This window comes from Prionailurus bengalensis, chromosome B2, assembly GCF_016509475.1.
Source record: "Prionailurus bengalensis isolate Pbe53 chromosome B2, Fcat_Pben_1.1_paternal_pri, whole genome shotgun sequence".
Classification (NCBI taxonomy): domain Eukaryota; kingdom Metazoa; phylum Chordata; class Mammalia; order Carnivora; family Felidae; genus Prionailurus; species Prionailurus bengalensis.
Window position 1 is genome coordinate 61,936,845 of NC_057349.1, and position 26,469 is coordinate 61,963,313.

At 35.0% G+C, this 26,469-nt stretch overlaps 1 protein-coding gene across 3 annotated transcripts in view; it reads left to right on the forward strand.

Moving 5' to 3' along the window:
- The window catches only part of ADGRB3 (adhesion G protein-coupled receptor B3), a 732,453-nt gene that overhangs the window by 305,713 nt on the left and 400,271 nt on the right, over nucleotides 1-26,469 (forward strand). For all 3 annotated transcript variants that reach the window (XM_043591727.1, XM_043591726.1, XM_043591728.1), the window contains 3 exons: nucleotides 4,354-4,518; nucleotides 16,660-16,824; nucleotides 17,273-17,437. In XM_043591727.1, coding sequence (XP_043447662.1) covers nucleotides 4,354-4,518; nucleotides 16,660-16,824; nucleotides 17,273-17,437 — 495 coding nt within the window. The remainder of the gene's footprint in view (nucleotides 1-4,353; nucleotides 4,519-16,659; nucleotides 16,825-17,272; nucleotides 17,438-26,469) is intronic.

Sequence of the window (26,469 nt, forward strand, 5' to 3'; positions counted from 1 at the left end):
GTTGGGAAATCCTCTATAATGAAATTAGGAGATTCAAAGCAGCAGATGAAGGTCGAAGTTAAAGCTAAACAGGGCAGAGAACTATGAGGAAGAGAAGACTGAATTAGCAGGAAACAGCAATAACTCCCACTGAAAACAAGAGAAATCAATGAGAGTCAGTGGGAATTAAACTAGATGAGAAGGAACATCAAGTGAAAAGAAAATTCAGAGGGAAAAATGCTTACGGAGGTCACAGAAGGGGATGTCAATGACAGAAAATGACAAAAACGAGCTAGTGAGCAAAGACTCTAGGTCTGTTAGTCAAGAGAAGGAAAACCTCCAAGAGCTGGAGGTTTTAGGAATTACAAAATTTCTAAATTTTATACATAAAATGACCTCATGAGTAAATGTTTGTGGATTTTCAGCTGGGTGTGGGTAGAGTATATTGTCTCACACTTAAAGCCCACCCCTACTTACAGTATTTATGTTAAGGGTTCTAGGATCAAGTTTCCTTTCCTAAGCAATGAGAAAATTGTCAATAGAGAATTAAGCTGTGCTTGATATATACATTTGTCTTGTCAGCATCCCTTGGAAAAGTGAAGTTCCCTTCAGTATGCAAGGATGGAGTCTAATGGCAAATGGATGCCCGAGTGGAAGTCTGAGAGGGTGCTAAAGTGTTCTCCACAATTCTCCATTCAGTGCTTACTCTCCAGCCACTCATTATGCAATTCATATGGTTGACATATGGAAACCTCCATCCTTCTGCCAGACACTGCTGATTAATTCCTTTGCTGGGCAAGGAGAGCATCTGTAGTGGGATCAGAGTGCTCTTCCTTTCACTCTGTATCTGATGTTTATAGAACACTGAATAATATTCTGATTATAATGTTTTTCCTCAATTTCTTACCTCCTACCATTATTCCTACTGAAGAAATACATACTAATTATTAGTTCCCCTCTTCACCTTCATATACTATAGGTTTGTCTTTCTAAATTTGGTTAAATAGGACTGATGATAAGAAATAATGTATCTTGTAACCATTGTTTTAGTTCAGATGTCAAATTTAAGAGAATGGAGAGTTTTGTTGATTTCTTTTTAATTTTCTAAAACTGAACAATAATTTAGCAACTTCATTATTTTAAAAATGTAGAATAAGTATTTCACTATAGGAAATTGGAATATCTTTTAGATGGTTACTGTATTTGTTATGAAATATTTTGTGTTAAATATTTTGTTCAGTCACTTGCCATGCTGTTAAATATGTACCTTTTTTTACATAATATATCTTGAAAACAGTAACCAAAAGTAAATTTAAAAACTTAAATAGCACATAACCAGTGTAAATATCTTTCTAAAATAATGCTTTAAATTTCCAAGAAGAAAATTAGCTCAGAAAGCAATAACCCAGTTGTCACACTGTGGATATTCAAGTGTGTTTGGCATTTAATTAATGAAAATGACACAAGGATGAAATGAATGTCAAAGCCACTTTCCATAAAATATATTTAATGATAGAATTTGAGCTCATATTTATTTGCACTACTGAAGCCTAATCAATAGTGTTATAAATTAGTTGCCTTTCACACATATTATTCTAATTTCAAAAGGGTTTTCTTAATTAAATTACATGATAATGTGTTACTTCTAATATGGATCCTAAGACATCCAGCTTTTTGCAAATTGTTGCTTTGACATTATAGTCTCTTCAGAAATTCTTTTTACTTAGAGCAGAAAATGATGTAGGTAAACAGATAGTAAATTGAGAAAGTAGAGAGCTACATTGAATTGTGAATTCACTGTCCTGGTTTCTGACTTATAGTTTTATGATCTCTTCCAGGGTTTCTCAGCCTCGGTACTATTGACATTTTGACATGGATAAATCTTTGTTGTGGGAGGCTGTCCTGAGCATTCTTGGATGCCAGTAGCATCCCTCCTTGCCCTGAGCTGTGACAATCAAAAATTTCTCTGGACATTGCCAAATGTCCTCTGGGGGGCAAAATTGCCTCTGGTTGAGAACCACTTGGTCTACTCTCTATGTTTTCTAATCCTTTAGAAGTTTATTTGGGCTAAGGAATGGTTCTGATTATTTTGTTTTTTTGTAAATGTCACAGTATCCACATCTATATATTTCTTAAGAAAAAAAAGGAGTTTTATTATACATCCCAATGTAAATTATAAGGTAATTCGTACACTTATTTCAAAATCTAGTAGTAATATAATTTGTATATGGTATATTCCTCATTTCATCTTTAGATGATACAGCATAGGCATGTGATAATATAGCTAATGTCTAAGTAAAGAAGAAAACTCTAAAAATGGATTAATTTGACTTAATTTTCTTGGTTTTATGAGGCACATTTTTCAAATGGACTAGATTCTTTACAGATTTTCATTCTTTACTGAAAGGTAAAAGAATCTATATAACAATTTGCCACTAAAATGAAAATATCTTTATTCTTTAACATAAATTTTATAAATAGCATCTATAAAATCATAATATATCTGTTATAATTTCCTAATTCAATAATATCTAAAATTATTAATAATTTTGTTTCCCCTTCAAATGAAAAAAAATATTTTTTGATTTTTTAAAATGATGAAGGAGTCATGAAATTTCACCATGGGACAATAAAGAGTGTTAAAAAGTAGGGAGTGACATAGTTTTCAAAGGATTCCAGCTTTATGATTTAATCAAAATTAATTAACATTTCTTTGAGATTAATAGAGAAAAATCTGCCAATTTAGCAGCTTTTTTTTTTCAGGGTTCGTTCAATGAATACAGAGAAGTATGATTTGATTGAGGAGAAAATTAACAGAACTACCAATATGAATACAATATAGTCTTTTAACACTATATAGACAATAGAGGAAGAGAAGGTTGTTTTTAAATGGTGAAATATTGGTAATTAAAAATAAATGCAAAAATTAATTAAAGATATATGTTTTATATGGCAAAATACATTTGTATGCAATATTTAAAAAATATTTTGCTATCATTGATCATATATACCTATATATAAATATATGGATATGTGTATTTTTTTCTTGGAGTTAAATACAAACTCATTATTTATTCTTATACCAATGGATACATAGTAGCTTTGGTTTTCCAAACTTAAATGAGAAAGTTTTCCAGCAACTTTCACAGAAACTTGAAGAATTTTTCAGAGAGTATTACTCAAATTTGGGTGCTTCAATGTTTGAATATATTTTCACAACCAGTTAGGGCAATTCAATAGCATAGATAGAAGAGAATGGGTGCCTCATAATTAAAGTATCATATATGTGTTTTTAAAGTAACAACTTGGTTAACATATACATGCAAAAGATTCTAGATATGCTATATTTACTCACATAACACCTCTGACACTTTATATGGATTCTGCTTACCCCTACCAATGTTGAGAAGAAAGTGAACATCTTTTTATCATCCATTATAAATTTCTATTCCCCTTCCTTATTCTAGTGGGTGTCATACCAAACATCTATGCTCATGAATTTCTAAGAGCATGGTAGGACCAACCTCAAGACAGGAGCTTTTGAACCAAAGAGCACATTTTGCCCAGCTTCTTTTTATTTGTATTATCCACAGAGTGTTTATTTATATTACCTAACTATTCCTTACTATCCCAAACATTAAAAATTGAGAGGAGATTGGTTATTTGACTGTGGCAAAGAAAGGATCTAAACTTTGAACTCTAATGGACTTTATGCAAAAGGCGTCAATATTTGTTCACAGTGGCTATTATGGAGGAGCACAAATTATGTTAATATTTATGATTAGTTTGAATTCATTGTAATGGCATAGTTGAAGTATTGGTACTTGTATTAGATACTTGTATTTTCTAAATGTGATGTTAAAAGCTATTTAAAATATGTACCATTAATTTCTCATATTTTCATTTTTTGACACCATCAAGGTCATTAATACTGAAATTTTATAATTGTTGGAAGAATTAAGTTGGCCCTTACATATTTAAATGCAAACTTAACTCTAGAAGATCATATCTGTTATAAGAAATTTAGTTTTCTATACTACCTTATAAGTTTATATTACATTTATTTAAAAATAATTCATGACTGTTCTACCATGAAGGAGAGAGGTGCATTTCCATTAAAAAAGAAAATATTTAAAGTTTATGACATAAATAACTGTTCAAGTACAGAAAAATGCATACAATTTTGAATTTTTTAATGAATTTTTGAATTACCCTTTGCATTTATTTTGGCAAATAAGAATGTTAACTCAGCTGAACTTTTAAAATATTTTCATACTTGTCTATTAGATGATTTTTTTCTTAATAATTAAGAAAAAAATCATTATGACTTTATCTCTTTGCTTTTGTTGTTGAAGCTTCTTTGCTTTATTACAGTACATGGAGTTTGGGAGGAGTGGTCACCATGGAGTTTATGTTCATTTACATGTGGTCGAGGCCAAAGAACAAGAACAAGGTCGTGCACACCTCCTCAGTATGGAGGAAGGCCATGTGAAGGACCTGAAACACATCATAAGCCTTGTAATATTGCTCTGTGCCCAGGTGAGCGTATTCTGCATTTAGTGAACTTTGTATTTGTGTATTTTGTATATGGGCCCTGGTATACATGTGAAATATTAAAAGTACAACCTTTATTCAGTCACATTGGAAAATGTGTCCTTTGGTTACCGTCTCTTGCTTAAAACTGGGTACTTTCCTTGATTCTATCATATGCAATGGTTTATAGTATTTCCTCGACCGAGTACCAAAGCTCACTTTTATTAGGTTTCTATAGATATGTATATTAATTTTTTCCACTAAGATTTTATCTGTACTTGGTTTCCCCCCTGGGAAAATTATAAGGAGTCCCAAAGACTTGAGATTGGCTATTGCCTTGATACTATAACTGGAGAGACTGTTTTAGAGGCATTCCTTCTGATGTTATTGTCTCACACTCATTCAATTAAGGAGTAGGGGCGCACCACTGATATGTATAGAAATGATAGATACTTGCTAGGAAATCAGACTTTATAGATTCACTGCTAGATGCATAAGATGGTTAGCTCATAAATGACATATAGCTTCATGTGATTATGAAGACTACATAGTCTGTTCATACAGTATATTTCTTATCTTAAATTTTTCTTTAGTTTAAAATATTCCAATGCTATTTTACCTGAATTTGATAATTTCACCCATTATTACAGAGAGAAGTCTTTATAATTCTGTTATATATTTATTATCTGTTATGTAACTACAAAATAAAAAAAGACTGGTCTTCAGTTCAAGGAGCTTGCAACTTATGACAGAAAATACACACAAAGAAATGATAGGATCTCCCAGGACTAGCCAAGGCATATCTTACAGAGCTAGACATGAGTAGCAAATGGCAAAGGCTAAGAAGAAAGGCAAAGACCAATATAAATATTCATCTTTTCTTTGGGAGACTTCTTCATTGGGCCATTCAGCATGTGAGCAACATAGCTAGGATCCCGTTAGTGTGCTCCAAACATATTATCTATCTCACATTCAGTCCCATTTGTACTTTCAGTTCCCCAAGGTATTATCCTATGTCATGAAGCAATGATTTAGTTCCTCTGGAAATTTTAAGTATCTAAAACATCTTGAACTATGAAAAGCCACCCAAAATATAGATATGCAAGTCATTTAACAAGCTTACTTGTTCCCTTTGACTTCAGAGAAGACGTCTAGATTCCTATATCACAATATACATTTAAAGATATAGTCGTTATATTTACTCCTAGAATTTTATGAATTCTGTGAATTAATATAACTTATATAATTCAATATTCATGTAATTATGAATATCGGGGAGTCAAAATTATGATTCCTTATCTGCAAATCACCCTCAGAAAAAATACTTATGAAATGTTATGTTCTGTTATTTCTGTGTCTCTATAAACATACAGACAAGCATATGGACACATACAAATATATTTATGTACTGTTTTTTTCCTGAAGATTTGGGCCAGCTTATACAAATTTTAGGTATTTAACTGCTAAGCTATGACATTTACAGAAAGTCAATTATAGTTCATTGTTATTTGTCCATGGAATGTGAAAAAATAGGTAATGTGGGGAAATGAAAATTAATAGTTAACTATAGATTCTTTTTTAATGTATTAGTTTTTATTACATCTTTTACCTCAGCTAATCCCAGAGGTATAAAGAAAAAAGACACTGATCAGTTAAAATGTTATTAACTATGTTTCTTGTAGTCTACTTTCCATGAGCTTTTCTAGGAGTAAAATGTTTGGGGGTCAGTAGATAGGGATGCTAAGTTGTGAGAATTCAGATAAGAAAACTCATATTATTCTAAGTTGATACAGTTGTTGCTTCATCACTGAGTAGTAAACAAGTGTTTTCAAGCTAGTTGTGTTTTAGCAGCATCACTCTGTCATTGGAATCACTTTAGTGCCATTAAAATTAGGTCTTTCTTTTGTGAAGGTCTTTAAATTTTGGAAGGTATGTTTGTGTTATTTGTAAATCTGGCCTAGCTCATATTCTCTTATACGTGAGCATTATGGATCCATATTGGGTACTTAATAAATTTATTATGTGTTGTTTCTGATTCCTATTATTTCCATTCTTAAACTTAGTTATATCTTAAAAGATGTAAAACTCATACCATGTTGTATCCCAGTTTCCCTACTGTTTCAAAGGGAATTCTAATGGCTATTATTTAAAAAAAGATTTTATACTTTACTGAACATTTTGACATTATGTCTTTGAAATATGTAGGATTTATTTGGTGCAAAAATTTGGAATTCTCCTTAGAACTGTCTTGTAGCTAAACTCAGGTGCCTTCATTATATATAAAAGCATCATCATGTGTCAACAAGATGCAAGACACTACTGAGAAGAAGAATCTCAAGAAATTTGCAATCTCTTCAGAGGATACAGACATAAGCATTTGAAAGTTGAATGCAGTTCTGAAAAACACATATAAATACTCAACCTCAATGAAAGGTGATAATTTGAGAACTCAGTGATTTCAAACTATATTTCTAGTAGCCATCCAACCTGAGATCCTAGAGACACCATCTTAAGGTATAAGGCTGTGATAGGTCGTGTATCAGTAATGAAGAAAGTGAGCCAAGACCGACCCTTGGTTCCCCTTGGCTAGGCCAATCGTCAGGTGAAGACCAGAAGAGAACAGAAGAAACAATTGAAACAACAAATTGGGTCTCCACTCACCACCTTTCCAAGATCTGACCATGTGTCGTAGGATAATGGGCAGTGATATTTTAGTTTTGGATCATGTCATATCAGCATTCCAGCATCATGTTTTTAAGAAATACATATAACCACTATAATGAAGTGGATACTATGATGTGTGTTGATCACATCAAATAATGAATTATGTTTTACTTTGCAAATTTTTTATATCAGCGTCAAAGGAGATGATATCCTATTTTCACCAGGTACTTTCCTTAGTCAATGTCCACCTTTCTCTCACTTCTTTTGAGGTGAGGGAAAGCTGTCTACCTGGAATTCATATAGGGAGAGAAGAAAGAAAGGAAAAGGTAGATATGATATATCCTAGTGTGAGTTATCAGTTACTAATTTGTGTATCATGTCTAAGAACAGATACTGGTGGTGGAGGGAGGTGGGCAAGAGGCATAGAGCAACAAAAGGGATTCACTATGACTCATTCATTGGCTATAAAATAATGTGACCCCTTTTCCCTCCTTTTCTCATCTATTCTAATAATTAAATGTCATCTATGGAAGGGTGTGTGTATGTATGTGTATGTCTGTATTTTGGTCTATTTTTCTTATCTCATAAAACTTAGAACTTCTGGCAATCTAACCCATGTTTTTTTTTTTCTTTTCTCTGAATTTTCATTGCAATCCCTAATTGAGCATCAAATTCAGTATAGTACTAATTAGTGTATACAAGGAAATTTGTTTTCATTGCCTATTTATCTCTTTGTGCAACTTTGTACCAGCCATATCTAATACATTTCTATTGAATGGATTTTCTTGATATAGACATATCCAAATTTTTAGTTCTCATCCCCCCCTAAAAATTATATGGCATCTTCTGGGTCTATTTAATAATACATAGATGTAGTGTAGTGGAACTTGGACTTTCACAAGAGAACACATATTTAAATTTAGGTATCACCTTTTAATATCTGTGTTACTCCCCCGATCATTAGTCTCTTCTTCTGTAAGACAGGAACAATAGTATACCCACTTCACAAGACTGTGAGAGGACCTTGTGTGATGCTGTAAAGGAACCAACTTGGTAGACAGCAGATGGTGTACAAGTATCAGTTATTATTCTGTCAGTGCCCTATATATAGTCACAGTCCATTTGTATGACACTTGTACTTGAACAAGTTTAATTTGTTACTCTTGGTACTAAGGAAAAATTAATATAGGGAACTGTGGACATCTCAGGAAGAGTTAGAAAGACTTACTAAGAGTTTGGGCTTGTTTGGGATGATTTCAAGGAAGGTTTTAGGAAGTGGGACTTTGCTCTGTATTTAAAACTGTCAGGAATGGGGGAGAATTCTATTATTAGGTACCTTAATAAATAATCCAGGAGGAGGGAAAACTTGCTGTAATTGGTGAAGAAGTGGTAGTCATTCATATTAGCTGAGAGAAGAGAATGTCTAGAACTTTGTGGGTTGTACTGTGACCATGTTTCATTTTATCTCACTTTATCACAGTCTCAGAATGACCTTGTCTACTGTTAATGTTCTTTGTACTGGTTTTAGATTCACAGACTTGCTATGAGCACCAAGAAAGCTGCTAACAGCACTGAGTCTAGCTATAAGTGTCAGACCAGTTCCTGGATATCACCTTGATGGTGATTCCTCCTCTAGTGTGATTTAATCACTTTACATGCTTCTGTTTTTAATGTTTTTGATTTTTTATTATTATTCAAATGGAGAAAGATAAGTGTTAGACTTGATGGAATGTTCACCTTTCTTAGGTAGGCTCTCCACTAAAATTATATAGATGTGTGTACCCAAAATAAAATTAGAACCTTCTCCAAAGTTAAGTTTTTTATGGAAAAATAAAATCTTAAATTCTTAGTCCAAAGCCTCGAGGTTAATAGTGATTTTCTTTATACTATGTTACTTTGGAGTAATAGTTAAAATATTTCCCTCTGTCAGTAGTTGAAGATGTCAAGTCTGGTCTTCTTTGTTTCAGTTGTGACAATTCTCATTCTGATATAATTTGTATAGTAAAGTGCAAATAATAAAGAGAATGGGGATAATAATTGAGTGATAGATTGAAGACTAAAAGAAATGAAAGAATTATTGACAAATTAGTTTTCATTTATAGGCTGAAATATATATAAGTATGTATGAATTAAATGATTCAGTGGCAACCACAGTGGTCTGGAATTCATAAGACATGGATTAAGATTCAGTCCCAATCTTTAATTACAAGTATTTACTTAAGCAATGTATTCATCTTCTCTGTCTCTCAATTTTCTCATTTGTAAAATGGAGCCAGCATTCATTATTCTGCTATATTAGAGGATTGTTAAATGATTAAAATTAGGTGACAGAATCTTGAAAAGTATAAAACAATATAAAGTGGAGGATATTTATCATGATTTTTATGATAATATTACTTTAAAAGTAAAGGATTTAGAAGAAATGGGTGAAATAAATTCAGAACATTATAATAGTTTTTGTTTCTTATGGACAGCCTTAATCATAGATTCAAAGAGATTTATAGAGGAGGACTTTACATTTTCCCTTCTACCCTCCAAGGTTTTCCAGCTGGTTTAAGAATTAAAAACTCAAAGTTTTATTACATGTACACAGAGGCCCAATAATGAAATCGAGTCCTAAAGAAATGACCAAGGCAGGAAGTTTCTATACTTCTTAGACAGAGACAATAAATCTGTGAGGAATTGACAGGACAAAGAAAATTTAAGTTTGGGAGCTTTAGTCAATAAGGAATTCTAAATAGAATTTGGGCTGGGGTAGTAAATTAGAAAAAAGTAACAAAGAATTATTTATCCAGCCTTCTAGGCTCTAAACTCCCTATTTCTGGTAGTAAGGAATGTCTCTTTACCTCCTAGTATAGAGAGGATACCTCTCACATGGGAGATTTACTTTATGCTTTCTGGAGACAAGGGGAGGGGCATAGTATTCTTTTTTTAAGTAACTTTTATTTAAAATAATCAACATACCAAAGTGGCATATTTTGGGGTGACCTGACCTTGGCCCATACAGATTACTTCTGCCTGGTTTGTACTAGGGAGAATAAGGGCTCAAGCCAGTCTGTGGGGCTGGGCTGTGTCACACTGGTTGGTCAGTCCTGCATTTAAGAAATGCATTCCTGTGAATCCAGAACCTCCCAGAGAGATCCTGTCAGGTTGTATTTTTCAGATATATTCATAGTCTTTTGCAAACCGTAAGAAGAATGAAAGAATCACCCAAGGATAAGTCCTCAGGAACACAGCTAGACCCAAGTATGTGTGTTATCTAGAGCAAGAGGCTTCAGTATCCTGTTGACCTAAAGTTTGATTCCTCAGCATCTATGAATCTATGAGAGGGTCATCTGCCCACAGTCCCTCTGCAGGGAATCCTTTCAGTGAGGGCAATCAGTGAGAAGATGCTAAACATTTGTCTGACCTTGGTTCAAAAGTCCCTGGTTGTCTCTGCATGAGAATGTTATAATTTGTAGTTCAAATGCTATCTCATTAACCTGTTTTTTAATTAATTTACATTTTTGTCTTCTTAACCTTCTAGTCTGTTGTATGGCTGTTGTATTCATTTTGTGTCATTTCAAATTTTTAGCATTACTCTAGTGATCTTTCAGTATTAGCTTATGAGACTGTTAAAAATTGTGTCTTTATTAATCCTGGCTTGCCTTCTTTTGTTATTTAATTTTTTTTCTCGTGTAAACTTTCTCTTAACTTACTTCCCAACTATTTGTTTATTCTTGTTGACCTTACCATGATAACTTGCTTCTATTTTTAATTTTAATTTTTTAAATGATACTTCATTTTTTTCCCTTTTTGTGATTTATTTGAAAATAGCAAATGGGAACCAAGTTTATGCTCTCTAGCATATGCCCAAAGCAAGAGGTTGGCTTGTGACATTTCAGTCTTATACACTCCAGGGGTCTTTCCAGTTCCCTAGGTAACTCTCAACTCAATAAAAATTGGAGTTTTCCAAATTTACCATTACTAAATCTTATACCACAAGGTAGAATTCTTCTCCCCGAATATAGATAGCTTCATTAATCAGCAATAATCAACCCCAAACAGTTGCCAAAATGATAGTTTTATTATCCAAAATAGTCATGACTTTATCTTGTGGTTATTGTTCTCCAACCTATTGTAATTGTCAGCAGTTATTGGTAAGGATGTGAAAATATAGTGAAACACGGTATTTTCATTAAAATGTATCGCAGAATTTAATTTGGCCTCTGTATGTGGGAAACAGGATTTTCTTCCAGGTGAACACAATAGCAACTCTCTATATATGGCAGGAGGAAGTTCATATAACAAAGTAAACCCCAGGAATCTAGCAATTTAGACTTTGCAATTTTAATTATTCTGGGTCCAGAAAATCTAGTAATGTATCACATTGCTGAAGCGAAACTTTAACTGTCCCCAGGGTGACATTGTTGTATAAGGAAGCACACTGCATGATGGTAAGACAGGCTGATCTCTCAGCACTCTCCCAGCTTCAAAACACAGCCTTATTATTCTCTATTCTTAGTCACCTTTGTAGGATAGCTCATAAAATAATAGGCAATTGGAGTTTCTAAATTGAAAAATAACACTACAAAAAAATGTACTGCAAATGCTTATGATGGAAATGAAGAGAAATGGAAAAAGCCTAAGAAGGTGTTCTTAACTGAGCTACATATTATAGAAGAAATTGCATAATTTAATGCAATATTTACCAAACAGTGTTCCAAAAAAAGAAAAGAGAGGAGGGATGATTACATTTCAAGTACTTTTGGGAGGCCTAATTTTAAACAGGGGTAATGTGATATAGGACCCCCTGCATTATGACTATAATGGTATCACAAATTCAACATATTCAAAATAGACATTTTGATATCAGGGCTATATACCCCCTGATATGTTTGAATCCTAGTCTAATACAGTTCAGCATAAGGGTCCACCATTTACCTGTTTCAGTAAGCCAGAAATCTGAAAGTCGACCAGGATTCTCTGTTTTACTATGCTCCACTGCCAACCTATCAGCTGTACATCTAGACAGCACCACAAGTTCATCTGCTTCTTTCTGTCTCGACTGATGGCACTATAATCTAAGCTACTGTCACCTCTGTCTGGGCTACAGCATAGTCCCCTACTATCTCACAAGACTGAAGCTTGCCCTGTACAATCCATTATCATCACAACTCCAAAATTAAATATTAAGGTATAAATTACATCACATCATTTCTCTACTTTCAAATCCTCTCATGGCTTCTGATATGACCTGGTCACAAGGACTGGAGGGCCCCGTGGATTTGGCTTCTGCACACTGTCGAGCCCATCTACTGCCACTCCCCCCCCCTTTTTGTGATCCCCAGAAGCCCCTGCCTTTTCTCTTTTCTGGAATACACAAAATTTTCTTGGCCTCAGGACTTTGTACCTGTGTAAAGATTTTCACAGATCTTCACATTTCCGGCTCCTGTTAATGACTCAGGACTCCGCTCTAATATGTGGGTTTTTGTTTTGTTTTGTTTTGTTTTGTTTTGTTTTGTTTTTCTGAGAGGCATGGCTGAGCATACCCTAACACGTTGTCCTCTTTCATCACATTGTCTTTATGACACTTCTGGCTAAAACTCTCTTATTCATTCATTTATTTACTTGTTTATCATCTGTCTTCACTCCCCTCTCAGACTATATGTTCCGTGAGAAGACAGCTTGGTGGGTCTTTATCACTACAGTTTTCCCAGAGTCTAGCAGTGTCACAGTGTACTTTCTTTGTTCCTTTACCTATGAGTGAATTAGAGGACTCCAGGGAGAGGTTTGGAGTGTTTACATTTTCTCTAATTATTGAGACCTCTTTTCTGACCGAATAAGATGTTAATCATCGTTCAGTAGGAACACAATTTTAGAAAGAAACTTTGAAGTATTTTCAAGTTTGTGGATTTGCAGTGCTTCTGGAGTGTATCTCTTAAAAATACTGGAAGTCTGTGGTATACAGGGGCAGGTGGGTGGTGGGGAAAAGGGCTGGTTTTCTCTGCTGCCTCCATACTCACCCAAGTGGAAAGGAAACCTGAATGAGGGATGAAAGATTCCCAGTAAAGCATCCGATAAAAACAAAAAAGGCAGCAACTTCATTTCTTGTAGTACTTAGGTAAGTGGTTATAAAAATAAATATAAAATAGATCATATGGTGAATGGTTTTTATTTTTAAATATCTTGACATTTATACCTAAAATATAATACATATGTCCTTCTTAGAAATGGCTAAATGTCAGGGCACCTGGGTGGCTCAGTCGGTTGGGCGGTCGACTTCAGCTCAGGTCATGATCTCGCTGTCCGTGAGTCCGAGCCCTGCGTCGGGCTCTGTGCTGACAGCTCAGAGCCTGGAGTCTGTTTCAGATTCTGTGTCTTCCTCTCTCTGACCCTCCCCCATTCATGCTCTGTCTCTCTCTCTGTCTCAAAAAAAATAAATAAATAAATAAACGTTAAAAAAATTTTAAAAAAATGGCTAAATGTCTAACACAAAACTCTTAATTTCCACCTCTCAAAATCCTCAACTTTTTCCCAATTTGGTAAAATAACTCTACCATTTCCTGAAAGGTCTTGAGTTTGATGTCCCTAAAAAGAACACAATTAAATTATTTTTTTTTAATTTAAGGGTATCAAACTGAAAAAAAAATTAAATAAAACAATGTCCCACACTTGGCACTAAAAGAAATTCTTTCATGTGTATGTCTGTTGTCTAATGCTTTAAACTAAATTGACATATCTCTCTGGTTCTAACTTCTCAATTTTCCATTTTCCCAATAAATTTGACTTAACATTCCAAAGGAATATTGGGTTTTCCTCTTTTTTCTCAGTCACTTTGTCAAATCAGGTCTTTCATAATGGTGCAGATAATGTTCAGTAAAAGGAACTAGTTTTCAGTGTGAAAACATCCACTTGATATGACTTCAGTTTCATTGCTATTTCTTTTCTGTAACTAACTTATGAGCAAAACTGTACCTATCTAAAATATATGTTTTGTTGATGTGTTTGGTTGTGTTGAACCTCAAAAAGTCCCTCAAAAGTTTAATGTTAACCCATTCTTGAACTTCAACCAAAACAGAATGTGTACATTGGCAGAAAGGACTGAATGAATAATACTACAAATGTATGAATTTAAAATGTTTTTATTGGGGCGCCTGGGTGGCGCAGTCGGTTAAGGGTCCGACTTCAGCCAGGTCACGATCTCGCGGTCCGTGAGTTCGAGCCCCACGTCGGGCTCTGGGCTGATGGCTCAGAGCCTGGAGCCTGTTTCCGATTCTGTGTCTCCCTCTCTCTCTGCCCCTCCCCTGTTCATGCTCTGTCTCTCTCTGTCCCAAAAAAATAAATAAACGTTGAAAAAAAAATAAAATAAAATGTTTTTATTTACTTACTTACTTACTTACTTACTTACTTTATTTATTTATTTATTTACTAATGGTGGTGCAACGTCTTCTTTTAGGAAAACCCTATTGAGCAAAACACTTCACAAATATTCTCATTTTTCCTAATCTCAGCAAGGTCTTTTCTTATTCCTCACCGATAATACAACACCCTGCCAAATTATCTTCTCTCTGATTTCCACCTTTGATTTGCTCATACCTGACTCCACATCTTCTTAGCTGGAAAGACTTATCCTCTCTTCTTTGCCAGTGAGTCTGTAACTGTTACATTCATTTAAAAAATAAAGATAACTACAAGTTTACCTCAAACCAGAATTCTCAAGGACATCACATACTCCTTTATTCTAGTCACTCAGCTTTCAGTCAGGTTGAAATCCTCTAATTTGTCTTTGTTTATGTGTTGCTTTCTGAATATTGTCACAAATTTGAATACCTGTACATTCTTTTCCCAAAAGATGATAAGGTGCAGATACAAATCTTATTTTTGTAAACTCTTCTAGGAATGCCTGGTATAGTGAGAGCTCATAATGCAAGCTCAAGAGATACTATCTTTGAAAAGCAAACTTCTGAAGTGAGAAATGCACTCATCTTTAAAGCCAAAATAGAGAGGAAATGGGTAATTTATAACATTCCATTGATTCACTAGCCTTTTCTTTTTTTGTCTGGCAAATGGACTACATAGCCAGTAGGATTGTATCAGATACTTTTAATGAAGTGAAAGGCTAAAATTACATGAATGGGATGATTAAATTGGTATTTCATGATTTTTAATCTCACAAGGGGTTTATTAAGTACAGGTAGATACCTATTAAATAATCTTCTTTTTTAATAGCTACCTGCAAGGCCTGAAATTAGGTTGACAATACTTACTCATATTCTGCCAGTCTTTTTTGTTTGTTTGGATGGGTGGATGAGTTTTCACTGCAGTATTATCTTATGTTGGAGTTTTGGATTTATGGTGAATTCTCTCTCACTGAAATGAAACTAAGAACCATGGAATGATATGGAGAAAAAAGCAGACAGTCATATACCAGTGCATTTATAATACTTATATTCTAGTTTATGCATTCTATTTTTAAAAAAATTTTTTTTCAACGTTTTTATTTATTTTTGGGACAGAGAGAGACAGAGCATGAACGGGGAGGGGCAGAGAGAGAGGGAGACACAGAATCGGAAACAGGCTCCAGGCTCCGAGCCATCAGCCCAGAGCCTGACGCGGGGCTTGAACTCACGGACCGCGAGATCGTGACCTGGCTGAAGTCGGACGCTTAACCGACTACGCCACCCAGGCGCCCCTAGTTTATGCATTCTAAATTGGATAAATATTTTTGCCTGATTCTTTGCTCACTTGTATCTTATGGTCTATAGGATTATGCCTTTGTGGGTGCTGTCTCCTTTGTCTGAATTATCCAGATCTCACCATATCAATCTAACATAAGTAGATGTGATAATTTACTTTATGTGCCATGTTAAGATGTTCCTGCTTTTAACCTTTTATTTATGTATTCGTGTGCATAATATGATTCTTCTACTAAATTACAAAATTTTTGAGGATAGGATTCCTATTCTTTTATTTCCCTATTTCTCGTAAAATCTGTCATGTTATTTCTCATTCTTCAAGGCTTGCCTGAAACTTCACTTTGTCAAAGAAGACTCCTCAGGCCCTGCAAACTCTTACAGTGTCTTGAAATTATCCTTTGAGACAATGCTATATAATTAATTTATTTAGCTTTTAGTTAGTTGTTTCATTCCTTCTTTAAAACATGAGCTCTATGAGTTATTGGTCAGGATTTATTTTATTCACTGTTCTGTGTACTCATCTCCTAGCTCGAGATCTCTCATTGTTGAGTAATCAATAAATATTTTTGAAGCAATAGTGGCTCAAAAGAGAAACTGGATACATAGAAGGAAATAGAAATGAGAAAATAAGGTAATAATAGTTTGGGGGGGTAATAATAAAATCTAATGCCAATGTGACTTTCCATTGTATTCACTTAGAGTTTCCTGGTTGAGATTCATCTCCAAGGTTAATTTTAATTTATACTTTCTGGACAGCTCTCTCTATTGGACCATCTCCTTACACTGTCTCTTTCTGCTTTGGCAGTCGATGGGCAGTGGCAAGAGTGGAGTTCATGGAGTCAGTGCTCAGTGACATGCTCGAATGGGACCCAGCAGAGAAGCCGGCAGTGTACTGCAGCAGCTCATGGGGGCTCTGAATGCAGAGGGCCATGGGCAGAAAGCAGAGAGTGCTATAACCCTGAGTGTACAGGTGAGGCCTGATCACTACATTTAAAGAATGTCTGCCATTTATAAAATGTGGCAGGACCGTGCCAGACAATCATGGGACAATTAGATGATTCTGTATTTCTGGTAAATGATACCACTTGTACCAGAGCTAATTCTACTGTATGCCATACTCATGAAGCAACAAAATTCTGGAGATTCTTAGATTAAATACAAATTAAGTTGATGAAGCTTAGCACTGAACTTGTCCTTTTTACAAGTTTCAATGTCCATTTGAAGATTCTGACAAATTTATATAAACTTATGTTAATCACAGTGCTCTATATTTGACTAGCAAGCCAAATATTTGAATACAGCTTGTTTGTTGTGGTAGCTTAATAAAAAATGAACAGACAGTAATGGTCCTCAGATTTCAAAATTCTTAAAACAGTTTCAGTAGGCTACTGCCATTGACCACGATGCATTTCTTTCAGCCAATGGTCAGTGGAATCAGTGGGGTCATTGGAGTGGATGTTCCAAGTCCTGTGATGGCGGCTGGGAAAGGCGAATAAGGACTTGTCAGGGTGCAGCAATAACAGGACAGCAATGTGAAGGAACAGGTGAAGAAGTGAGAAGATGCAGTGAGCAACGATGTCCTGGTGAGAATGAACTGAGTTTATCCCAATGGAAATATTTTGTTACCTTAAAAAAAAGGATTAAAAATATTGTCATTAAGGGCAATAATTGCTCAGTTGAAGGATTGCTAATGATAAGTGGCAGTTTACTTGTTTCTGTAATGTATGTATGAGGTTTCCTCTGTTTATGTGTCATAGACTGTTGCCTCCATGAGTTTTTTAATTATTTGCTGTAATAGCACATTGAAAAATGTGATTATACAAAGGAAGCCCAGTTGAACAATAACATGGCTAGACAGGATTTAAATTAGTTTGGGGTACTATATTTTTCACTATGTTCTTGAAGTATTTGTTGACTGAGAACACAAAACCAGTTGCCTTAGATTATTTATGATAGAAGTAGAAAGACATAAGTGTTAGATAGCTGACTGAGAAAATAAAGAGATGATGTTTGAAATTCAGAAACTTTTAAATTTCTCTGTTAATCCATCCCCATGTAGGACTTTGGGCATCCCCATTAACTTGCCCTGGTTGTCCCATTTTCTGCTAGGAGGAATGCATTTTAAAATGAAAACATAAGGTCTTAATTAGTGGTGAAAGAATGGAAATGTTACTACATTAAAGGATTTTACAAATAAGGATAGAAAAAAATGAAAAGTCAACAATTGCCCAGATTACTGATCATATATTTTAATAGACCATTTTTACAACAAAGACTCCTTCCTAATTGTGCATACATTACATAATATATTATTGACATACTGAGGACTCAATAAATAATTGAAAATCAGGATTTTAGAATGATATCATAGACAAAATTATTATAAACATACTAAAAAGATGATAGGATGAAATTTTTAAGTTTCATAGCTATATATAAAGGAAGTGCTGAAAACTTAAAAGAATTTGAAGACCCTATTAGAGGCACTTTCTGCTAGTAATGCCTTGTGGGCAAGCTAGCTTATCTCTCTGGCCATCTAGTTCCAATAGGTGTGGAGAGTTCAGCTGTTTAAGGTTCCTTTTCAGTTCAGAAAGCAATGGATTTCCAAATGTGACTGCATCAGTTTGGGGAAAAAACAAACAAACAAGGCATTCTAAGAGATATCCATGAGTCAAAGCTTTGTTTTTCTCCATAGTTAGAATTCTAAAGACTTCTCACAGTTCAACACTAATACCAATAGAAACTGGGTTCTAAGAGTAACAATATGTCAGTAGGATTTTTTTAGAGCTTAGAAAAGATCTAAAATTATCTTTGCTACTTCTTAAGACCACCTGAATTCAGAATGATAAGTGATAACCACCAAGTAGAATTTTATTAGGGATACCTATACAAGATTAATAATGTGAAATTCCACCTGTGCTCCATAAGAATTAAGAAACATTAAACAAAACACTTATTTGCCCAAAAAGAAATTTCATTAGAACAGTAAGACATGATTAAATAAGACCCTTTTAATATTTGAAGTTATCTAAACTATTGTGAATATGCCAAGGATCTTAACCGGCCATTTAAAACCGTCTTTCATCTGCATATGTACAGTTAAAAATGTTGTTGCTGCAATCACATTTACAAAGATTGCCACCTGCTGTTTGAAAAACATTTTACATATCTATTTACAAAAAAGATAGTATACCTTATACACTTGGTTTGTCTGCTGGCTTCATGATTTAAGGCAGGTTGAAAAATTATTATATAAAATTATAGTATTTTATATTTTATATATATGTGTGTATATGTGCACACACACGTATATGGTATTAAGCTTAGCATTTTCATTTTACTCTTTTCAATAATGTAATTTGAAATCTCTTGAAATTACCTCCAAGTGTATAAATAATGTTTCCTTAAAGAAATTTTTTTTAATGTTTATTTGTTTTTGAGGGCAGAGAGGGGCAGAGAGAGAAATATGCTGTCAGTGCAAAGTCTGACCTGTGGCTCAAACCCACGAACCATGAGATCATGAAGTGAGCCGAGATCCCAGGTCAACTGACTGAGCCACCTAGGTGCCGCAATAATGTTTTCTAATTAAAATGAAGTATTGAAATCAGCTAACTAGTTCACAAATTAGTGGTTATACAGGGGTAAAATAAATGAATATATGAGCGAGGCTTTTGAAAATATCTTAAACTAGTACCTTTATACAAATCAGAGTTATACCTCAAAAATTATATATGACTAATAACTTCAAATATACCTCTGCATCTGTATAGAGTGTTTTTATCAAAATAAAGGAAGATTTCCTTTCTATTTATCCTTTGTCTGTTCTACGTGCAATCCCCTCATTCCCACATTATTTTGTCAAGAGAGCAGGATTGTAAATAAATAACTAAGTTTTCCATAGTGGATTTGATTTCTATATTGGCATTCCAACTCTGCACAATTGCTTCCCTATGGTCAATATACATTATTTTTGTGTCCAGCATACTGGACTCTAAGAGTAATGATCTGTTAGCTTTTTAGAGCTTAAAAAAGATCTAAAGTTAGTTTTGTTAAATCTTGAGGCCATATGAATTCAAAATGATAAGAAGCACTCCTGATTTCCACCATTATATTGCTCCAAAATTAAATATTAACAATATAAATTGAGAAAACTTTCATATTTTCTCAACAGTTAAAAGGCATTTTTTTTCTTTTTGTCAATGACAAAGCCTTAACAAATGTTTCTTGTAAAACAATGTGTTTTTTTCTACTATTATTTTTCCTACTGTTTATCTTTAATTTTTCTTCAGATTGCTGGAAATTACTAGTATTCATTTTTATGCTTCAGTTAATTTGGATGCAAAACAAATTAATCAAGTTTGCCAAGAGACCCTCTGTTGTCAGGAAGTAGAAGTATAATGTACGCACATCTTTGTCTGGATAATTAATGAAAATAATGATTAATCATCTGGATTTAATCAAAAGCTGTTATGATGTCTACTAAAAATGGAAAATGAAAAATATTTTCCCAAAGAGAATACGATTTTTTTTTACTAGTAAATACATAAAATACACGTATTAAAAAGAGCATCACGGGGCACCTGGGTGGCTCAGTTGGTTAAGCATCCGATTTGGCTTAGGTCATGATCTCATGGTTCGTGAGTTCAAGCCCCGTATCAGGCTCTGTGCTGACAGCTCAGAACCTGTAACCTGCTTTGGATTCTGTGTCTCCTTCTCTCTCTGCCCCTTCCCCCCCGCGCTCTCTCTCTCTCTCTCTCTCTCAAAAATAAATAAACATTAAAAAAAATTAAAAAGAGCATCATTACCAAAAATAAGATAATGTTTTTGTCTTCATAAGGAAAGAGACTTAGAGGGATGAAAAAATTACATATGTATATTTTAAATACTGTTAGCTGAGGAATAGAGTAGCTACAGAGTGACAATTAAGTTGGTTAATTTTTAAATTGGTCCAATTCACCAACTAGTGATTTCATTGACCTTAATCTCATTGTACATCCCCAGACTTTGAGGGTTAAAACAGTTGAAAGGTAATAGCTTCTCTGATTTTTTATTGCTACAATATGAAAACTATTTTTAGCTTTTGTGTTTTTCCCCAATATTTCCGATATTTCTGGTTAATATCATTCCGAAGGCAGATGTTACTGATGTTACTGGTGGATTGGCCTATGTAAACTTTCAGGCTTCCTGGGGACCTCCTTGCTCCGTTCCCAGGGGAGGGGATGGCTATTTCTAGGTCCAGTTCTTAGATCTATTATTCTTTAGTCGTTAAGGGTAATGCTAGTTGGGATCTACCATTCACAGGTAGAAGTTATACTTTATTTGTCCATAAAATGCTCTTTTTTGGAGTTACCAGTGTTTTGTCTGCAAGTGATGAGTGAAGCCCATAGGTTGAATGTGCTGAGAAAAACTTGGGAAATATGTACACAGTACATTTATGTACTGTGGTCTAATAACTTAGATCAGAGATGTAGCAATTATTGTGATATTTAACTCTAAGTATTCATACCAAAGGAAGTCAGCAGTAATGTTTGTAATCCCAAACTTGTATTGAACATTGTAATGCATTCGTATTAGAATTTATGCCCCCGCCTGGTTGGCTCAGTCCTTTGAGCATCCGACTTCGGCTAAGGTCATGATCTCGCAGTCTGTGAGTTGGAGCCCTGCGTCGGGCTCTGTGCTGACAGCTCAGAGCCTGGAGCCTGCTTTGGATTCTGTGTCTCCCTCTCTCTCTGCCCCTCCCCCACTCATGCTCTGTCTCTCTGTCTCTCTGTCTCTCTGTCTCTCTCTCTCTGTCAAAAATAAATAAACATTAAAAAAAATTTTATGTCCTGTAATACCGTAACTATAAGCCCCCTCCCCACTTAGGAGAAATGCCATTCTGCAAACGACTGTTCCTTATCTTTGTAACATTGCTGTCCAATGGGATTATGTCTTCTCTAGAGACAAGAGAGACTTTCATTTGCTTTCTAAGTGATTTTCTTTTAATTCAGCTTTGGTGGGAAGAAGAAATCACAAAGTTTGCTTACTCTAAGCTTTCTGACTTCTTTGAGTGCCTTTCCTCATTATCCAGTCTTGTGTTTTCAAATTTTAGCAGATCTAAGTATCATCCAGAGAGCTTGTTAAAACACAGATTCCTGGGTCCCTGGGTAACTCAGTCAGTTAAGCAGCTGACTTTGGCTCAGGTCATGATCTCTCAGTTTCTGGGTTCAAGCCCCACATTGAGCTCTGTGCTGACAGCTCAGAGCCTGAAGCCTGCTTCAGATTCTTTGTCTCCTTCTCTTTATGCCCCTCCCCCACTCGTCTGTCTCTGTCTCTGTCTCAAAAATAAATAAACATTAAAAATATAATACTAAAAACAAAACACAGTTTCCTAAGCCTAACTTCCAGAGAATCAGATTCAGTAGATATAATATGGGCCTGTGAATCTGCATTTCTAACAAACTCTCAAGTGATATCGATGATACTGCAGATTACCCTTTGCAGATTACCCAAACACTGCCTGTAGCAAAAATAAGTAAATAATAAATAAATAAATAAATAAATAAATAAATAAATAGATATTAGATGATAAAATTACCATAAAGTGGAAAACAGTCCTCTGCCTCAGCTACACTGGTCAAAATTGATTTTGTTTATATCACTTCCTAAATGATGAGGGGATGGTTCCTGTAATCAATTAATACAGGCAATCCATTTCAAATCTCCCTAGCCAACTCATTCTTCAACCAAAATAAGATCTCTTTATAGTTGTCACTTAAAAAATAGGGCTATTAACTAATCACTGTGGACAAAAAAGGATGATTTAGTCATTTTTTGACTTTCAGTTCTCCAATTGCTATTGTTCCTGTTTCATGGGGAGCAGAAGAAACAACTTGATATAAAGTTGTTTGAACACATTTGCTATAAAGCTGTGCACTTCCAGGACACAGATCTGTAATGCTGCCATCCCAGCAGCTCTCTTCCTGTGCAGAAGTTCATTTTCTTTAATGTTTTTATTTTATTTTTTTACATTTATTTATTTTTGAGAAACAGAGTGAGACAAAGCATTAGTGGGGGAGGGGCAGAGAGAAAAGGAGACACAGAATCTAAAGCAGGCTCCAGGCTCTGAGCAAGCGGTCAGCACAGAGCCTGATGCGGGGCTTGAACCCACAAACTGAGATCATGACCTGAGCCGAAGTCGGACGCTCAACCGACTGAGCCACCCAGGTACCCCAGGAGTTCATTTTCACTGCCTCTTATCCTTCAAGGTTATTAGCTAGTATATAATATATGCACAGGTATATAGTATGTGGGGTGGGGGACAAGTATCAGAGAGCAGGACGAGGTCTTGGCTCACATTGACTTATTCTTTACTCAGTTCCAGTTTGGAGAAGTGTTGAATCAATCACTATCACCACATTTATCTTTGTTAGCGACAAGTTTAACAAGTTAGCCTTCTACATTGTGTGGACCACCACATTTTTAAAGCTAAATGTAATCATGATTAGAAACCCAAATATGTGAGGTAAAATTTACATTTCTAAAGAGAAAAAATATATACTTCTCTGTATTGAAATATTCACATACGAATTGGCACCTACTCTCCCTTTTCATTCCAAACCACAAGGGTAATCACTAACAGTGTATTTAACACTATTTAACACCCCTACTCCATTAGAATTTTTATTATTTTCTTCCAAATGCTATGTGTATATCCTATAAGGAATTATATTAATACCTGTTCAGTTTCCAACATTTAAGGCAAATGTCTGCACAGAAGATTTTTGGACACAGCAATGTTGCACCCAAGTGTTCATTTACCTAAAAAAAAAAAAACAACACTGAGTTCAGTGTTGACAGTAGATGGCACTAAGTATTGACTTCTTTCATCTCAGTGTTCTATTTGTTCTTGTTAAGTCACCTCTGATACATTCTAAAGAGCAGGGAAATAAATTAGAACTTGAAGATACTCCATAGGCAAGAGAGATCACCTATTGCTTAATAAATATCTAAGAAAGTATCCAATCCTTCTGAAAAACATGGGTTTTATTACCTACTCCAGTCTGCAGTTCTGCAACAAATCAGCTAAATTTTATAGGCAGAATTAAAAAAGAACCACTGGGGTCTAAAATAATCAATGTGTACACCAGATAGTACCATGTATCCATTATTCAAACCTGTTGCTATGGAGAAAATTATTGTCATAATCTGTCTTATCAGGTTGCTCATCAGATGAGACTTTGGGAAAACTCTCATAGCTTCTGTCACGGTAGAAACCTAAAAAGCAATTTACTGTAATCCTATATTCTCCTACGTTGTCCAATTTAGGACTATCTGGCAATATGTTGATCATTCTCAAACTGAAACAGAAATTTTAAGCAACATTTTTTACTATGTTTTTGTTTCTTCCTTGCATCCCACATTGTTTTTATAGTAAAAATAAATGTATATTAGGAACCACTTAATTATTTCTAGATTAATAAAATTCAAGCAATTAGTAAAACTGCTCTTTGGGTTCAATGTTTACTAAGACACTGAACCTTAATTAGTCCTTGACATTTCTCATCCACTCCTTATATGTCCTGATTTGGGAATGACCCTACGATCAATCATCGATCGTGCTTCTGGTGCTCTTTGGTTGCTCTCTCTCTTCAGCTATCACTTGTGAGAAGCACCCACAAATTTGCATCTCTATGCCTAATTTATTGCAAATACCTGACAGACCTTTCCAATTGGGGTATCAAATCATTCTCCGTGTCAGCAGGAGAACGTTTTTGTCTGACCACCAAATCCTTCTTGTCATCTGAAGTACTTTTTTGTAAGTTTATTTATTTATTTTGAGAGTGATGGGGGAGGGGCAGAGAGAGAAGGGGAGAGAATACCAAGCAGGCTCCACACTGAGAGTGAGGAGCCTGCTGTGGGGCTCAAACCCATGAATCGCGAGATCATGACCTGCACTGAAATCAAGAGTCAGATGCTAAAGCAACTGAGCCACCCAGGCACCCCTCATCTAAAGTAATTTCTAATTCTTACCTTTCCTAGTGATGGATTCCATCTCCATCAAATCTTTCCTCAGTGGGCCTGCTTTCTGTTTCCCTGAACACTGCCTACTAGTAGGAAGGAGCATTGTGGATAAAGTGCCCCGGCAGGGGAGTCAAAGTCTGGCTTTGGGCCTCAGTGTCCTCATATGTAAAATGGGGCTACTGATATGTGTCTCAGGGGATTGTGTCAAGTATGAAATGATACAATGCTATAGGTAATTAGAATTATTAAATAGCATTCCAGGCCCTCTTTCTCCATTACCCATATTACTACAACAATCACCTTTTCTAAACTCTTCCACACAAGTTCATCTGATTATTCTCCCCTTTTCATGACCTTAGTCATGTGACTCACTTGCTAAAAAACAAACAAAAAAAAAGCTGTGGCTACTCATTACTTGCCCAGTTCAGTGCTTATTGGAATCCCTGGTAATATAGTATCTCAATCTATCAGTTTATTAGCTTTCCAAGGTCATCACCATCTACTCATTTATAGGTTGTAACATATACGTAACATAACAGATCTAGTACCTGGTTCCTGGGTGTGGGGACACATATTCTCTCCTTACTCTTACTTACTCACCTGGGCTCCTATAGGGTCCCTGTTCCCCTTCTTCTTTACCTGCTGTTACTCCATGGGAATATCTTGGGCGTCCAATCCACCAAAAGTTGTCTACTTCTTTAATCATTCTTATTTCTTCTACAATTGTATGAGTGCTTTCTTCTTTGAATCTCTATAGGCTTGCTTTGTGCTTCCCTTACTATATATTATTATTATATTGTATTATTATATATGTTATTATATCTCTTAGCTAGAATTCCAGATCATTTACAAATGAATTATCTATATTATCTATATCTATAGAATTAACTGTTTTCAGATTCCCAAATCCCCTCCTCTGCTTTGAACCTAGTTGAATGTAGGCCATTAAACATATGCCCCTTTGAAGTTTTCATTCCATATCATAAACATTGTTACTGAACTATTTGTATAAAGTAAAATATGCAATTCAAAATACAACAATTTGTATAAAAGCATCTGAATAAAAAATTCAAAATGACTATGATCATAATGCCTTACCTTTTATAATCATTTTAATCTTTCAAAATTCTGTTAGTTTACCTAAGTAGAATTTGAATAGTAGAGTTTGTGGCATGAGACCTCCTTCTTTAGAAATAAATCATTGAGATGTTAGAATTAAGAAAAATATGTGTATTTATAGCAAGTTATTCAATTTCTCCCAATCTCAGCCCTGCTAATACTTTTAGGTCAGAGCTCCTCAAGGCAGTCCCATAGCCACCTGTCAGGCTAGGATTGGTCCCAGATATACTCAAATAGGGATTCCTAAGGCCTCAGGGCAGCTGACAGGAGGAGGCTGTGGCGGGCAGTCTCTAGCCTAGCCTAGAGTAGCCTTGCCCATTACCCTAGTGTGCCTCCAAATGTTTTCATTTTCTACATGTGCAACGACCAGGAAAAAGCTATGAAGCACCCTTATCAACAGTTCCTAAGATCATATAAAAAGGCAAGTAAATGCAATTCTCTAGCTGGAAACATCGAGCATACCCCAATATAAAACTTTGCCTCACTTAAAGCT